This window comes from Dipodomys merriami, unplaced genomic scaffold (assembly GCF_024711535.1).
Source record: "Dipodomys merriami isolate MVZ:Mamm:240054 unplaced genomic scaffold, mDipMer1.0.p SCAF_60, whole genome shotgun sequence".
NCBI classification, from domain to species: domain Eukaryota; kingdom Metazoa; phylum Chordata; class Mammalia; order Rodentia; family Heteromyidae; genus Dipodomys; species Dipodomys merriami.
Genome location: NW_027206180.1, coordinates 7,203,398 through 7,220,348, shown reverse-complemented (window position 1 = coordinate 7,220,348; position 16,951 = coordinate 7,203,398). Strand labels below are relative to the sequence as shown.

Sequence of the window (16,951 nt, the reverse complement as noted above, 5' to 3'; positions counted from 1 at the left end):
CTATAAACCAGAAGCAAACCCATAAAACAACAACACAAAGGAGCTCGGTCCTTGGGCACCGGCACCCCGTGGCCTCAGTCCAAATCTCAACTTGGCCATTTAGCAGGCACGCACCCATCCGCCCACGGACCTCTGCAGCCCTCAGTTTCCCCATCTGTAAAACAGGGTGATGACGGGTGTTAGCTTATAGGCATCACATGCCTACTGTGTGTCTAGGCCATACAAGTCTACAGGATGACTTGAGGCACACCCCTCACCCCAGCCCTGTCCCCTTTCCATTTGTTTTTTTCACAGAGGGCCTGGATCTTGTGCCAGGGCGATCTCCCCGATGGCAACCCACGGGAGCCGTGGCCCGGATGTGTTTGGTTTGGTTTTGTCTGTTTTGCGACGTAGTCTTCCTCTCCAGGCTCTCCTCCAGCTTGCAGTCTTCCTGCCTCAGCCTCCAAGTGCTGGGACTCCGGACGTTTGAATCCAGCTTCCAGTTTCTCTGCAGTTCTAGCCTCCAGTCTTTAGTCTCTGGCTGGATCTGAATTCTGGACTTCTGGATGAGAGTCCCAGCACCCACCCCTTTCCCCCTGCACTGAGGAGAAGGAAGATGGGCAGGGGGCTCAGTGTCCCCTGGGAAGCCCTGGAGAGCTGGGACGTTTCCAGATAAGACGCAGGAGATGAAGCTGGGTGCCGATGGCTCATGGCTACATCCCAGCTCCTCAGGAGGCTGAGATCTGAGGATCGAAGTTTAAAGCCAGCCCCAGCAGAAAAATAATGAGACTCTATCTCCAGTTCACCAGCAAAAACTCAGAAGTAGAGGCATGACTCAAGTGGTACAGCACCCATCCTTGATGGAAAAAGCTTAGCAAGAGTGTGAGACCCTGAGTTCAAACCCTAGTACCAACACACACACACACCCACACACACACATACACACATACACACACACGCTATACACATAGAAAGGGAGAGTTGTACCTGCTCTTCAGCCTGGTCTCAAGCAAGCCAGCTCTCTGGAAACGCCTGGTTCATGTCCAGCTGCAAAGCCCTCCCTGGGCATCCACTGCTTGTCCAGGGGGAATGGAGTAAAGCAGCCTCCTCCCCCAGGAAGCCTTCCCAGATGTCACCACACCATGACCTGTCTGAGGCCACAGCACTCTGCTGACCTCCCAGAGCTTGGGCACAGAAGACAGGCCGGGAATGGCTGTGCTTCAGACCAGGGCGCCTCCAGGCTTTCAGCAATGACTACTATTGTTTGGAGCATTTCAACCTTTCTATAAAATGTTTCACACTGTGCAGGGCTGAGAGGGAAGTTCATAGCTCCGAGTGCCCAGTTTAAAACGCAAACAATCAAACAAACACAAAGAGCTCTCAAATAAATAGCCTAATGGTGTAGCCAAACCCCAAACGAAAATTAGTAGGTAGCAAGAACTAATAAAAGCCAAGTGCCAGTGGCTCACGCCTGTCATCCTAGCTACTCAGGAAGCTGAGATCTGAGGATCACGGTTCAAAGCCAGCCTGGGCAGCAAAGTTCCATGAGACTCTTATCTCCAATGAACCACCAGAAAACGGAAGTGGCACTGTGGCTCAAGTGGTAGAGCGCTCGTCTCGAGCTGAAGAGCTGAGGGACAGCGCCCAGGCCCAGAGTTCAAGCCCCACAAGCAACGAAATAAAAAAAGCGTGGGGGGCGGGGGAGAGCACCTGCCTTTCAAGCACGAAGCTCTGAGTTCAAGCCCCAGCTACAGCGCACACTGAGGAAAGAGTGCCAGACACACGGACTTATCATTCACCCTAACCGTAACATTTGCTCACGTGGAACAGTGAGGAAGCAGGCTTTGAACCTCCATCCTCAGATCAGCCTCCTGAGCAGCTAGGATGACACGTGTGAGCCGTCAGCGTCCAGCCTCTTGAACGTGACATCTCCTCTAGATTGGCCTCATGCTTCCAGTCATCCATCTCCTGATTGCTGGATGACAGGCGTGCTCGTCCAGGCCTGGCTTCCCCTTTGATTCTTAGGCGATACTAAGAACAAGAAAGCTGACGGCAGCTCTTGGGCGCACTGGGAATTCTTCAGTCTTTCTGTTTCCCTTTTAGGAGAGTTGTGGTTTTTCTCTTTCATAGCAGACCTAGTGTACCTTTGCTGTGTCTTCAAATCTCTCTTCCTCTTTAGCGGACAGGGTCCCCCCTGCTCGCCCAGCCTTTTCCAGGAAGCATGGAGGAGCTGGAGGTCCCCGGTGTGTCTCCTTGGTTCCTCCCAGCCAAGCTGCACAAAGAAGCCAATGACAATCTGTCCGTCTGCTCTTCTTTTGCTTTGGTGGGGCACAGGCTTGCTCCAGCCCCTCTCCATCCCAGCTGTCCCAGCTCCGTCTCTATGGAGCTAAACAGACTGCAGCTTGCTCTGATCAATTTGACTGGGGTGGATGTTAGTTTCCCAGGGCCAATGGAACACCATGACTGGGGATCTAAACAGCAGCAAGGTTATCTCTGTCCGTCCAGGAGGGCTGCAGGGGCCACAGCCGGTTCCCGGAGGCTCTGAGAGCAATGTTGTTCCCTGATTCTTTCCTAGCCTGTGGGGATGGGAGGCAGCCAGCATGCCTTGGCTTGCAGCTGCATCATAGCGCTCTGCCTGGGTGCCACAGAGTCCTGCCTTCGGGGTCTTCTCTGAATCTCCGTGGCCTCCCCTCTGCTCTCCCCTCCCAATTTTGTCTTACCATGTGGCCCTAACTGTCCTTGAACTTGCTATGTGGCTCAAGCTGTCCTCAAATTCTCAGTCCTACCTCAGCTTCCAGAAGGCTGAGGTTACAGGCATGAGCTACCTACCATTCCTGTCCCATTTCATTGAAGGGAGTTTGTATTTTAAAAAAGCAGCAGTATAATACCACCACAATCATGAGCAATCACCCCCAAATTTTGCTATGCCCCCCATTTTTTCTTTTGTCAGTTGTGGGGCTTGAACTCTGGGCCTGGGTGCTGTCCCTCAGCTCCTCAGCTCAAGGCGAGCACTCTACCACTTGAGCCACAGCGCCACTCCAGTTCTCTGATGGCTCACTGGAGATCAGAGTCTCATGGGACATTCCTGCCTGGGCTGGCTTTGAACTGTGATCCTCAGATCTCAGCCTCCTGAATAGCTAGGATGCTATGCCCGTTGTAGTCAATGTGTCTCTCCGTCTCTAGCCTGTGGCAATTTCAAATCTGCTTTCAGTTGCTCTGGTTTGGGCTCGAATGATCCACACAGGAAGTCGTGGGCGGTCTGCGGTCTTCTAGGCCACCTCCTGCTTCTGCATTCCCCCAGCCCTCTTTGTACCAGGGTCTCATGGTAGGAAGGTTGGCATGGTTCTGCTTGGTGCTTCTTGCCGAGATTCCATGAAGTTGCAGGAAGATGGCACAGGCCAAAGTCTACAGGCAGCTTCTCCATGCTCTCTGCCTGGCACTTGGGGTGGGGTAGGGGTGTGTGTGTGTGTGTGTGTGTGTGTGTGTGTGTGTGTGTGTGTGTGCATTTGTTGCCATTTTTGTTCAGTAACAACCAGATTACCAAGGTGCTTTCCATTGGTGTCCTGTAATGCAGAGTCCATTGCAGTGTGTTAAAGCTCCATGCCTTCGCTCCGCACTCTTGCTCCACACCAGGGCAAGCTCACCCCTCCCTGCACTTCCTCCCACGGGAGAGAAATGTAAATCCCAAAAGTCTTGGCCAGTTTGGTGGAATCCTCACCCTAACCATGATAAAACCCACTCCTGGCCACCCTGTTCCCGAGAGAAAGAATCCATGAGTAATCAAAGCGTTGGGGTTTGGAGGCGTGGTTCAGGTGGTAGGGCACCAGCCAACGAGTCAATGAGTACAAGTGTCAGAGATCCAGTTCAAGTCCTAGCCTGGGGGGGGGGGAGATAAAAGGGTTCTCATGCCTACACTTCCTCCATCCCCAACTGCAGATCTGGGGTGCAGGGTTAACCCTATCCAAGACAGCCATAAAACCCTGCTATCACCACAGCAAGGATCTCAGCCAGGCGGCGGCCTAGGCCGAGGCTCTGGCGGCACAGCCCAGGGCGGCCCTGCGCTGAATCACCACCCCTCGCAGTTCTTTCTTATTATGGTTTTCCTTCTTCTGCTGCTAGGGCTTGAACCTGGGGCCTGTTTTACTCGACTCTTACTTTAGATGCTCAAGGCTGGCGCTCTTCACACGTCTCAACCCCTGGAGCCACACCTCCGCTCCTGGCTTTTGGATGGTTCATTGGAGACCAGAGTCTCCCGCTCCCCCAGGCTGGCTGTGAACCCCGTTGCTCCGATCTCCGCCTCCCGCGCCGCTGGGAGCGCAGGCGCGAGGCCCGGAGGCGCGGGAGCGCGGCGGCGCGCGGGGTCTCCGGGACGCCCCGCCGGCCGCGGGGCCGTGGGCACCGGGACTCCGCGGAGCCGCCCCGCGTGCGCGCGCGCGCGGCCGGGCGCGGAGGCCCGGAGGTCGGCGCTGCGGTTCGCCGTCCCCGCATCCCGTCGAAGTCACCGCGGGTCCTCGGGCCCCGCCCGCCCGGCCCCGCTCTGGCCACCCGCGTCCCCCGCTCCGGCCTCGGCTCTGAATGCCGGCGCCCCCCCCCCCCAGCGGGGTCCGGAGACGCCGCGGCCGGGGCCGGGGGCCACAGGATCCGGGCCGGGGACCCGGGGCTTCCTTCCCGGCCTCCCGCTGCCCGGAAGTCCCCCGGCGCTGCGGCTACCGGCCCGGCGGGGTCCGGGGAGGAGGACGCGGAGGGGGAGGGGAGGACGAGGAAGAGGGAGGGGGAGGGAGGGGGACGCGGAGGGGGCGGGCGGGCGGGGCGGCCGTGCGCCCCGGGCACGCAGAAGGGAGCCCCGCGCCGGGATCCGGGAAGAGAAACTTGGGGCGGGGGAGCTCGGGGCGTCCGGCCCCGCCCCAGGCGTCCGCCCCGGCGCCCGCTCTCCGGGGAGGGGACCCCGGCCCCGGTGCCCGCGGGGCGGCCCGTGCGCCCGCCCCGCCCCGCCCCGCCCGCCCGCCCGCCGCACGTCGAAGGTCCGGCCACTTCCCCGCCGCGCCCCGCCGCGCTCCGCACCCCGCCGTCCGCCCGCGGGCCGCGAAGCACCGACCCGGCCCCGGCCCCTCCTGGCTGCGCCCTCCGTCGTCCCCACACCCCAGCCCGGCCCGAGCGCCATGCGGCGGCGGCGGGCGCCGGGGTCCCCGCGGGCTCTGCGGCTGCTGGCGCTGCTGCTGCTGCTGCGGCCGCCGCCCGCGCGCGCCCCGGACCCCGCGGCGCAGGACGTGAGCCTGGGCGTGGTGAGCGCGGGGCGCGGGCGCGGGGGGCGCGGGGGCGCGGGCCGAGCGGGCGGGGGGCGGGGGGCCGGGCACCTGCCGGGCGCGGACCCCGCGGGAGCGCGCGGCCGGGGAGGGGGAGCCCCGGCCTCTCCCCCGACACACCGCCCGCTCCACGCGCCCCCTCTGACGGCCCAGGACTGGCTGACGCGCTACGGCTACCTGCCGGCCCCGGACCCCGGCCAGGCCCAGCTGCGCAGCGCCGCCCGGCTGCACGACGCCCTGAGGCTCATGCAGAGGTTCGCGGGGCTGCCCGAGACCGGCTCGCTGGGTAGGTGTCCCGCCTGCTTGACCATGACCCAGCAGTGGTGTGCGTGTGTGCGTGCGTGTGTGCGTGCGTGCGTGTGTGGGGGAGCGTGCACGCACTCACGGTTCTGAGACTCGAACTCAGGGCCTGGTGCTGGTCCTCAGCTTTCCCCCTCCAGGCTAGCCCTCGACCCCTTGAGCCACAGCTCCACTTCCAGCTCTTCCGTGGTTCACTGGCGATCAGTGTGTCTCCTGGCTTTCTTGTCCAGGCTGGCTTCGAACTGAGGTTCTCAGATCCCAGCCTCCTGGGCAGGTGGGATGACAGGCGTGAGCCAGCGGCACCTGCTCCAGCCAAAGTTAAATCTCAGCATGTGACTGGGTCCCAGGAGCTGGGAGGACGCCCATCTGAGGCCTGGTCCTGCCCTGGAGGCTCGCCAGCCTTCATCTTAAAACAACCTTTCTAGCGAATCTCTGGGGTGCCAGGCCATCTCAGGTTTCTGGCTACAGTGGCGGACAAAGCTGATGTGTGTCCACCCCTCTTACGGCACTTACTGTGTGAGGGAGACAGACAGCAGATCCGTGTGCAAAATGATGTCAGTTAGTGCTGAGTGCTGTCCTGATGTTGTCTATCTTGGTCTCTCAAACTTGGGGTCCCCCTGTCTCGGCCTCCCTGAGTGGCTGGGATTGCAGGTACCTGCTGCTGTTCCGGCTCTGATTTTCTGTTTTACACAGTTGCTGGTGGAGCAGAGAGGGCAGGCAGTGGGCAGGACCGGCAGGAGGTGGTGGTAGCACTGGGGGAGGGGAGGGTGGTAGGCTGGAGTAGGGGTGAGGTGTGGATTCAGTGTGGATTTTGGAGGTAGATCTGAGGCCTCTTCTGTGGAGTTAAAGGTGGGGGAGAAGGATCTGGCTAGCTGCGAGGCAAGATTTGGTTGTGTGCTGTTTGCTCTGTGAACGGGCAGCCTGAACAGAGCCTTGGCATTACATCCTGCCGCTTCAACCAGTGTGGTTTGACCTTAATTTGAAGATGAGGTGGCGGCTGAAATGGTGCCCCACTAGAAAAGGGAATTCCAGGCAGCCCTCACCCAAGAGGCCCAACACCGGCCACCCACTGACCCGCCCACCCCGCCTTCCCACTGGGAATTTCATTGGCCTGATGGAGGGGGACAGGAGCCCCAAAGGAGGACACCTTGCCTTCCCCCAGCCTCCTTTCTAGAGGGTCTGCTGGTGGGGTACGAAGCCTGGCTTTCAGCTCTGAGCACCCAGGAATTCCCAGTCCACCCAGAGTCACACAGGGCGCTGCCCACCAGGGTCAGTGGAAATCGTGTGGCATGAATGTCTTCCGGAGATGCCGAGGTTCAAATGTAGGCTGTGGAGCCTTTGGCAAATGTCTTAGCTTCTCTAAGCCTCGGGCTCTCTGAGTAGAAAGTTAGGTGGTAGCCCGGCCGCGGATGGCTCACGCCTGTCATCCTAGCTACTCAGGAGGCTGAGATCTGAGGACTGGTTCAAAGCCAGCCTGGGCAGGAAAGTCTGTGAGACTCTTCAGTAAACCACCAGAAAACCAGAAGTGGCGCTGTGGCTCAAGTGGCAGAGCCCTGGCCTTGAGCTGAAGAGCTGAGGGACAGCGCCCAGGCCCTGAGTTCAAGCCCAAGGATTGGCTCACACCCTCCATTGTCTCCCACAGACCCAGAGACCATAGCTGCCATGCAGAAGCCTCGCTGCTCGCTGCCCGATGTCCTGGGGTCTGCGGGGCTGGTGAGACGCCGCCGCCGCTATGCGCTCAGCGGGAGCATGTGGAAGAAGCGGGCCCTGACGTGGAGGTCTGTCCCGGTGTCCCCCTCCCCGGCCGGGTGGCGTGGCCTCCTCTCCCAGCCCTGCGCTCCCTGTGTCCTCTCCCCAGGGTGCAGTCCTTCCCGCAGAGCTCGGGGCTGAGCGCGGACGCTGTGCGCTACCTCATGAAAAACGCCCTGGACGTCTGGGGAGTCGAGTCCAGCCTCACGTTCCAGGAGGTCGCTTCCCAGGAGCCCGACATCCTCATCGACTTTACTCGGGCCTACCACCAGGACAGCTATCCCTTTGACGGGCAGGGTGGCACACTGGCCCACGCCTTCTTCCCTGGGGAGCACCCCATTTCTGGGGACACCCACTTCGACGACGAGGAGACCTGGACTTTTGGATCAAAAGGTAAAAGTCTCCCATGTCCCAAGAAACCCTCTCCCCAGCTCAGTCTGTCCTGGAGAACTAAGCTGAAATTCATGGAGCATACAAGGCCCTGGTGACTCACGCCTGTAATCCCAGCTGCTGGGGAGGTTGATATCTGAGGATGGAAGTTCAAAGCCAGTTTGGGGAGAAAGGTCAGAGGTTGAACTGATTGGACTGAAGCTCACCCACATTTGGCTGATTAAGTTCCTTAGAGCGGATGTCAATCAAATCCGCAGTATACTGCAGCAACAGCTGGGTTTGTATTTGACCAAACTCTTGGGCATCGCCAAATTCACAAATTAAGCATCACAGAGGCCGGCTGGGTGCCCAGCTGTGTGTGAGCTGGGCTGGTGGCTCGCTCGCAGCGTCCACACAACCTCTCTGTCACCTCCCTGTAAGTCAGCCCAGCTCGCAGAGTTGGAGCAGGACCAGCACTGGTGACTCAAGCCTATAATCCTAGCTATGCAGTCTAAGGAGTGCAGTTCAAAGCCAGCCCGGGTAGGGAAGGCTGTGAGACTCTTCTCTCCATTTAACCACTGGAAAGCCAGAAGAGGAGCTGTGGCTCAAGTCATATAGTACCAGCCTTGCGCAAAAAAAAAAAAAAAAAAAAAAAAAGAGCTCAGGGACAGCACCCAGACCCTCAGTTCCAGCCCCAGGAACAAAAACAAAAACAAACAAAAAAACAGCTGAGGCGGAAGGGGACTGGCGGTGACTTACTACACACGCGGTGACGCAGCAGCCTGAGGTGGCAGCGGAAGTCAGTCCGCAGCCGGTGCGTTCCCACAGGACGCGCTGGGACGCGCTGGCTCGGTGTCGGTTCATTCTGGGTGCGTGTGTGTGCCAGGCATGGTGCTATACGCCTGCTGTCCCAGCACTGGGGAGCAACAGGACTGAGAGCGTCAGGCCAGCCTGGATTACAGGGCAAGACACACACACACACACACACACACACACACACACACACAGAGCCTGGGCAAGACACACACACACACACACACACACACACACACACACACACACACGCAGCCTAGGCCACATGGACAAGGTCCCGCCTTGGAATGCACAGGGCGCACAGTGAGGAGCCAAGTGGAGCCACCAAAGGGAGATGTGACCCTGGAAGTCTGAGGCGTGGCGGGGGGCGGGGGCGGGGCAGTGCAGAGGAGAGCAAGGCTGTACGGCAGGGGAAAGCCAGTGGCAGGGTTTGGCCAACGGGAATCTGAAAGCTAGCGACGGGAGCTGTCCAGTGGTGATGCATTCTGGAAGTAGCCCTGGCGCAGGGGAGGTGTGGGGAGAGGCAGGGGGCCAAGGTGCCGGGCAGGGCAAGTGTTCACAGTGCTTGGATGTTCCGTGTGTGTGAGTGTGTGTGTGTGTGTGTGCGCGTGGGTACAAGGGCTTCCACTCCGGGCCTGGGTGCTGTCCCTTCACTTTTGTGATTGAGGCTGGTTCCCCTCTACTTGAACCCGAGCCCCACTCCAGCTTTGGTGGTTTGTCGAAGGAAAGAGTTTCATGGATTTGTCAGTCAGGGCTGGCCTCCACCCGTGATCCTCAGATCTCAGCCTCCTGAGCGGCCAGCGTGACAGGCGTGAGCCCCCGCAGCATGGCCTGTCTCCCACCACAACTTGGACTCCTCCATCCTGGGCTGGGTTCCCCAGAAGCGGAGAGCTCCTCGTGGAAATGGTTATGCAAGCAGGTTCTCAGGGGAAAGAGAAGCAGGCGAGGGTGAGAAGCTGGGTGAGGTTGTGGTCTCAGCCGGAGAGCAGCCTGGTCCCATGGAGTTCCGCAGCAGGCACACGTGTGCATGCGTGTGTGCACGCATGTGGGGGGGTCGCTCTCCCCGGGCCTGTGGATCAGTCATGAGCTGCAGGCTGCTGAGGGCGCCTGCGTGGGGAAGGGGCAGCCAGGGCTGGCGCCGAGACGGGGATTGGCAGCCAGGGACAGGCGGCGCCATGACAGGGCTGTGTCCTGCGGGAGCAGGCGGCCAGGCAGGCTTCCGTATTGATCCGCAGTACTGGGGATGGCACAGGGCCTCAAAGTGCGACCGCTGAGCCACCCCTAAGTCCAAGCCGGTGTATTCTGCCGCCACTTGGGGTTCCTCCATTTCTAATGTGAACAAGTTCCTCACCCTCAGTGCACTGTTTTCTCACCTGAGAAATGGGAAGAGGCGTTCCTGGCAGCAGTGTGGTTTGCGGGCTCTTCATGGGCCCCGTGGTGATCTCTCCGCCGCCAGCGCTGTGGGGGCTGGGCCTGCCGGCACATTGGAGGATTCTGGAGGGTTGGGAAGGTCACCAGGAAGAAAGCAGAAAAAATGAAGGTCAAGTTCAGAGCCTTGGAGAGCCCCGGGCTGAGGGGTGGGCAGCAGCAGGGAGGGGGTTAACGGAGGTGAAGGGACAGGCTGAGGGGGATGAGACAGGAGCGAAGGAGGAAGTGGTCAGCACACAAACAAGTCCAGTAAGTTACCCGGCCTGGACATGGCCATCCGGGAACAAGTGACCTTTCCTTTTTTTTTTTTTTTTTGCAGGTCCAGGGGTTTGACTCAGGGCCTGGGCTCTGTCCCTTATTTTTCTCCAACACTTGAGCCACACCTCCATTCCTGGCTTTTTGGTGGTTAATTGGAGAGAAGAGTCTCATGGACTTTCCCACCAGGACTGGCCTTGAACCAACCTCCTCAGATCTCAGCCTCCCTCAGGAGCGAAGATTACAGATGCAAGCCACTGGCACTCGCTCCAAGTGACCCTTTTGTGGCTGCAGGCTGTGTAGATGGGGAAGGACTCCAACTCCCAGGGGGTCCAACCCAAGAGGAGGAGAGGAGACTGAGTTCAGCTCACTGGGGAACTTGGCTGCAGAGGGCAGGCGGACAGGGGTGTGGCTGGGGAGCCCTGGGTACCAGGTCCGGAGAGCATCTCTAAGTGGAGTTGGGATGGGCCAATAGGAAGAAAGGGGTGTGGCCCGGGTGCATGGATGCAGGGACTGCTGGGAGGAGCTGAGTTGAAGCAAGGTCCTCCCACAGGACAAGAGGCAGGAGACAGTCGTGGGAGAGTGAAACTGTCCGCCCCCCATATGCACTAGAAGCCAGCATGACTGTGCGCTGATGAAACAGGGTGCAAGTGTCGGCATCTGCCACCCAAAGGCGGGACTAAGGCTGAGTCCTAGCAGAGACCGTGGATCTGAACAGGCTAAGGTGTTTCCCGCCTATCCCAGGACAGTGATTTTTGAGAGGATTGAAGAGGGTGCTTTCACACTGCCTACCAGGCTGGAGCTGCACAGTGGTGTGATTTCCTCCAGCTTCACTGCATAAGAAGGATTCAGGAAGGGGACCTAGCCCGGAAGCTCCCTGCGACCAAAGAAAGTCAAGGCGAGAAAGGAAAATGAGAGGAGATCCGCATGATGGAGACAACATCCTCTGATCTCTCAGAAAAAGTATACAGAGACCAGGCGGGCGCCGGTCCAGGCGGTGGCTGGTGAGCCGGTGGCTCACGCCTGTCATCCTAGCTACTCAAGAGGCTAAAGTCTGAGGATCGTGGTTCAATGTCAGCCCAGGCAGGAAAGTGTGAAACTTCTATCTCCAATTAACCACCAAAAAGCCAGAAGTGGAGGTGTGGCTCACCTGTTAACACGCCACGCTTGATGAGAAAAGGGACAGAGCCCAGGCCCTGAGCTCAAACTCCAGTACTGGCACACAGGCGGGCACGCACGCTGGATACAGAGCATCATAAGATGTAGAGCCAGTGCGGAAGTTCATCCCTTCCCTGCATTTGAGCAGCACACCCGAGGACACTGCGCAGTGGCATCCCTGGCTCTGCCCCCACCCTCACCCTTTCTGTACCTCAGTTTCCCCCTCTGTAAAAGGGAGAAGAGGAGGCAGAAGTTTGGAGTGTTTGCTATTCTTTTTTTTTTTTTTTTTTTTTTTTTTGCCGGTCATGGGGCCTGAACTCTGGGTCTGGGCGCTGTCCCTCAGCTCTTCAGCTCAAGACTAGCGCTCTACCACTGCAGCCACAGCGCCACTTCCGGCTTTTTCTGTGTATGTGGTGCTGAGGAATCGAACCCAGGGCCTCATGCTTGCAAGGCATGCACTCTACCGCTGAGCCACCTTCCCAGCCCATGGAGTGTTTGCTATTCTTTACATTCTGTTCGTCTGGGCTGAGGGCAAGTTGCTTTTCTTTCCTTTTTCTAGTTTCTTTGTTTTTTGGTAGGGGCACCTGAGTCTGAATTCAGGGCCTCCTGCTTGCTAAAAGTTCTACCATTGAACCATGCCCCCAGTCTCAAAAGTCAATGGACTCCATCACTTCCAATAATCTCTTTCAGTGTCACTGACCCTGGCTAGAGATTTCCACGAATTAGATCAACATCCGCTGGGGCTTGTCCAGCTCTCCTCAGTGTCTTTGGGGCGGGGCCTCTCCCTGCTGGAGGGGTCGATTGATTGGCAGGAAGAGGCTCTGGTCCTGGCTGGGGCTGGATCCCCGGGGAGGCCTGCGGTGTGGGAAGAGGCCACAGCTGATCTCTGAATGCAGAGGTAGCAGCAGGCTGTGGTCTGAGAGTGCCTGCGGGCGGGTGGGGGGGGGAGCCCCAAGTGCTGGGAAGAGTCAGGCAGAAGGCCAGTGTGGGGCAGGGTAGAGACCCCAGACAGACATGGGGAGGGAATTGAGTCTCTGGAGATGTGGACCACAGGACGGGGAAAAATAGTACAGACTAAAGCTGAGAGGAGGGAAGGCGGCAAGGGCTGGGACTCTGGAGAGAACTACAGGCACCCTGAGTTCCTGCCTCATCCCCCCTGAAAATAGTAGTGTCTGCAGGCTTCCTCCCCGTGGGAAAAGGCCTTACTGTATACACACACCTCTCTTCTGCCCTCCCGTGGGTCTCTTTAGTCTTGGGCTCCAGTGTCGCACTGCCAAACAAGGCTACTCAAATCTGCTGACTGGGACCTGTGCAGTGGTGCACACCTGTAATCTCAGCTACTGGGGAGGCAGAGGTGGGAGAATCCGGAGTTCCAGATCAGCCCATGGGAAATTAGGGGACGCAGTATTAACAAGAGGGCTGGGGACATGGCTCAAGCGGTAGTGTTTGCCAAGCAAGCCTAGGTCCTGGGTTTAATCCTGAAGATGGAGGACAGACAGACATTGCTGCATGGATGAAGGAAGGCAGGAATGACCGTCTGCCCAGCCCCAAGGCTTCCTGCGGGTCACCAGCCCAGCCCCCAGGTCTCCTTCCCTGGTGAGGGGCACCTTTATCTCAGCCCCCTGTCCCCTCCTTCCCCAGACGATGATGGAATCGACCTGTTTGCTGTGGCGGTCCACGAGTTCGGCCATGCCCTGGGCCTGGGCCATTCCTCCGCACCCAACTCCATTATGAGGCCTTTCTATCAGGGCCCGGTGGGCGACCCCGAGAAGTACCGCCTGTCCCAAGATGACCGCGACGGCCTGACGCAGCTCTATGGTAAGAGGAGCGGGGACATGCGGACAGGCCGGGTGGGGGCCCGGGAGCCCACCCCTGCCTACCTCACTGCCCACAGGGAGAGCATCGAACACCCCGTATGACAGGCCCACCAGGAAGCCCCTGGGGCCCCCAGCCCCGCCCCCGGCCCTGCCCCCGGACAGGTGAGTGCCCAGGGGTTGGGCCATCTTGAGTGACCTGTTCCTACCTCAGTGTCCCCCAGAGGCTGAACGCTGCCCTCAGGGCTGTGGCCTAAGGTCAGAAATGGGGGAGCCCAGGCCCCAGCTCACTCCCCTTCCTCCCCAGCCCCTCCACACCCGTTCCTGATCGCTGTGAAGGTAATTTCGACGCCATTGCCAACATCCGTGGGGAGATCTTCTTCTTCAAAGGTGAGGCTCTTGGGTCATGCCCCCCGCATCCCATGCTTAGCTTCTGACCCTCTTCAGGAGGCCCACGCGGGCTGCAGGGTTTCCTGGCAGTGGAACTTTTTGTTTGCTTGTTTTGTTTTGGTCATGGGGCTTGAACTCTGGCCCTTCAGCTCAAGGTGAGTGCTCTTCCACTTGAGCCACAGCACCACTTCTGGTTTTCTGGTGGTTCATTGGAGATAAGAGTCTCTCGGACTCTCCTGCACCGGTGCCAGGCCTGTTGTTTTTTGTTTTTTTTTTTAAAAGAAAGTGGGGCTGGTGGCTCACGCCTGTCATCCTGACTCTGGAGGCTGAGATCTGAGGATCGCCGTTCAAAGCCAGCCTGGGCAGGAAAGTCCCTGAGGCTCTTATTAACCACCAGAAAACCCAAGCCAGCCTGGGCAGGAAAGTCCCTGAGGCTCTTATTAACCACCAGAAAACCCGCTGAAGCGGTAGAGAGCTAGCCTTGAGCACAAAAGCTCAAGGCGAGCGCCCAGGCCCTGGGTTCGAGGCCTGCACTCGCGTGCACACACATGCACACTCCAGGTCTTAGCAGGCCGCATGCTGCTCACCCCAGGTCTGCGCAGCCCCCCGGTTTGCAGGCAGACCCCTCGCCCACGTGGCCCCCGCCCCGTCCCCCCGCAGGCCCCTGGTTCTGGCGCCTGCAGCCGTCGGGACAGCTGGTGTCGCCCCGGCCCGCGAGGCTGCACCGCTTCTGGGAGGGGCTGCCGGCCCACGTGCGCGCGGTGCAGGCGGCCTACGAGCGGGCCCGGGACGGCCGCATCCTCCTCTTCAGCGGTGAGCAGGCGCGCGAGCGTTGGGGGTCCGGGGCGGCGGGGGCGCGCGTGGCGGGGGCCCGGGGCGGCGGGGGCGCGCACAGGGCGAGGGCCCGGGGCGGCGGGGGTCCGGGGCGGCGGGGGTCCGGGGCGGCGGGGGCGCGCGCGGGGCGGGGCGGGGGAGGGGGGGTCGGGGCCCGGCGGCCTTCCCCGGGCCCGCGCAGGACGGCTCCCCGCGCCCCGCAGGCCCCCAGTTCTGGGTGTTCCGGGACCGGCAGCTGGAGGGCGCGGCGCGGCCGCTGGCGGAGCTCGGGCTGCCGGCCGGGCTGGAGGCGGACGCCGCCTTCTCCTGGCCGCTCAACGGGAAGACCTACGTGATCCGCGACCGCCGCTACTGGCGCTACGACGAGGAGGCGGCGCGCCCCGACCCCGGGTACCCGCGCGACCTGGGCCTGTGGAAGGGCGCGCCGCCCGCGCCGGACGACGTCACGGTTGGCAACGCAGGTGGGGGCGCGGGGGGCGCACGTCGGGGCGCGGGGAGGATCCGGGGCCGCGCGGGCACGTCGGGGCGCGGGGCAGCGGGCGGGGGCGCACGTCGGGGCGCGGGGAGGATCCGGGGCCGCGCGGGCACGTCGGGGCGCGCGGGAAGCGGGCGCGGGCGCACGTCGGGGCGCCGGGCCGGCCCCTCACGGCGCCTCCCCACAGGGGACACCTACTTCTTCAAGGGCCTCTACTTCTGGCGCTTCCCGAAGGGCAGCGTCAAGTCGGAGCCGGACGCCCCGCAGCCCCTGGGCCCCGCGTGGCTGGACTGCCCCGCCCCGAGGCCCCCCAAGGCCACGCCCAGGCCCGGCGGCTGCGACTGTCGGTGCGAGCTGAGCCGGGCCCCGGCCCCGCGCGCCGCCCTCCTGCTGCCCCTGCTGCCCCTGCTGGCGCGGGGCGCCGCCGCCGCCCGCGACTGAGCCGAGCGGGGCCCCCGGGCGCCGGGACGGCGCGAGGTGCCGGCGAGCCCCGTCGTCTGTCCCACCGCGGGAGCCCCGAGGACACCGGGCTGGCGGATTCCTGCAGCCCGGACCCGACCGGACGGGACGGGACGCTCTGAGGGGCCGGCGTCGCCGCCAGGGGGCGCGCGCGGCCCGCGTGGGCGCCGCGCACGGGAGGGCGTGGGCCCGGGCCCGGTCCTGCCCGGCCGCGGCCCCTCCAGCCGCCCCGCGGCTGACCGCGCCGTCTCCCGGCCGGGCAGCCTGGAGGAAACTGCCCCGGACCAGCACGGCGGGAGGCTCGCGTCCCCCGCCGCCACCACCGCCACCTGACCCTCCGAGCCCCCAAGGACCCCCGCACCTCCCCAGCCCCCCTCCGAGAACCGGAGGGGAAACCCAGCCTGCCACCGAAGACAATAAACATGGCTGGCCATCGCCTCTCCTCCTTGCGAGCGCTCCTGAGCCGCCGGTGGGGAGGGATGCCCCCCCCCCCCCCGGGCCCGGGGATGATGGGGGGGGGAGAGACCAGAGAGATAAACCTGGAAAGAGCACCCCACCACCAAGGTTAGACAAACCTCAGCTGGGGATGATGATTTGCAAGACAAACCTCAGCGTGGGGATGATGATTTGCAATTCATATGTCTGATAACGAACTTGTGTTCCGAACACAAAGAGACAAAAAGGACTCTTGTAACATCTTTTCTTTTTGCCAGTCCTGGGGCTTGAACTCAGGGCCTGGGCGCTGTCCCTGAGCTTTTGCTCAAGGCGGGTGCTCTCCCACTCGAGCCGCAGCCCCACTTCCAGCTGTCTGGTGGTTCATTGGGGGTAAAGAGCCTCCTAGACTTCCCGACTGGGCTGGCTGTCCCCTGCGACCCTCAGGTCTCAGTCCCTTGAGAAGCTGGGATTGGGGCTGGGAAGGTGGCTCAGTGGTAGAGTGCTTGCCTTGCATGCATGAGGCCCTGGGTTCGATTCCTCAGCACCACATAAGCAAAAAGAAAAAAGCCGGAAGTGGTGCTGTGGCTCGAGTGGTAGAGTGCTGCCTGAGCTGAAGAGCTGAGGGACAGCGCCCAGGCCCAGAGTTCAGGCCCCACGACTGGACCAAAAAAAAAAAAAAAAAAGAGAGAAGCTGGGGCCGGGTGCTGGTGGCTCACGCCTGTAATCCTAGCTACTCAGGAGGCTGAGATCTGAGGATCGCGGTTCAAAGCCAGCCCGGGCAGGAGAGACCGTGAGACTCCTATCTCCAATAAACCACCAGAAAACCGGAAGTGGCGCTGTAGCTCCAGTGGTAGAGCGCTTGCCTTGAGCTGAAGAGCTGAGGGACAGCGCCCAGGCCCAGAGTTCAAGCCCCACGACCGACAAAAAAAAAAAAAAAAAAAAAAAAAGAGAAGCTGGGATTACAGACCACGTGCCTGGCCCACAGGTTGCTTGTTCTTCTGATAGTTCTGCAGGAGAAATAAACAGAAATAAGAAAGAAAAACAAAGTCTGAAAGCATGGTGTGGAATGATTGTATTGGGGTCTCTACAGCCCCTCCTGGCCCCTGCAGACCTGGGGGTGCCCACCCCGTGACCGCAGCTCCAGCTGCCTCTGAGCTCAGCTGCTGCCCGGGAGCTGGCCACTCTCCCGG

General features: G+C 60.9%; 1 protein-coding gene across 1 annotated transcript; it reads left to right on the top strand.

Moving 5' to 3' along the window:
- The first annotated feature begins 5,104 nt into the window (after positions 1-5,104).
- Positions 5,105-16,891, top strand: LOC138814606 (matrix metalloproteinase-25-like). Its single transcript, XM_070003651.1, has 10 exons — positions 5,105-5,261; positions 5,436-5,568; positions 7,225-7,360; positions 7,441-7,724; positions 12,996-13,172; positions 13,249-13,333; positions 13,476-13,558; positions 14,219-14,371; positions 14,596-14,853; positions 15,055-16,891. Exons 1-10 carry the CDS (start codon positions 5,139-5,141, stop codon positions 15,306-15,308), a joined length of 1,686 nt encoding a protein of 561 aa, XP_069859752.1. The 5' UTR covers positions 5,105-5,138; the 3' UTR covers positions 15,309-16,891.
- Positions 16,892-16,951: the final 60 nt, after the last annotated feature.

What these genes read in the sequence shown, in the direction of transcription:
- LOC138814606 (XM_070003651.1), top strand. Translation starts at nt 5,139, where the DNA reads ATGCGGCGGCGGCGGGCGCCGGGGTCCCCGCGGGCTCTGCGGCTGCTG. An exon ending in CGGCCTGACGCAGCTCTATG is followed by an intron (nt 13,173 to 13,248) that starts GTAAGAGGAGCG and finishes CACTGCCCACAG; the next exon opens with GGAGAGCATCGAACACCCCG. An exon ending in CCGGCCCTGCCCCCGGACAG is followed by an intron (nt 13,334 to 13,475) that starts GTGAGTGCCCAG and finishes CTTCCTCCCCAG; the next exon opens with CCCCTCCACACCCGTTCCTG.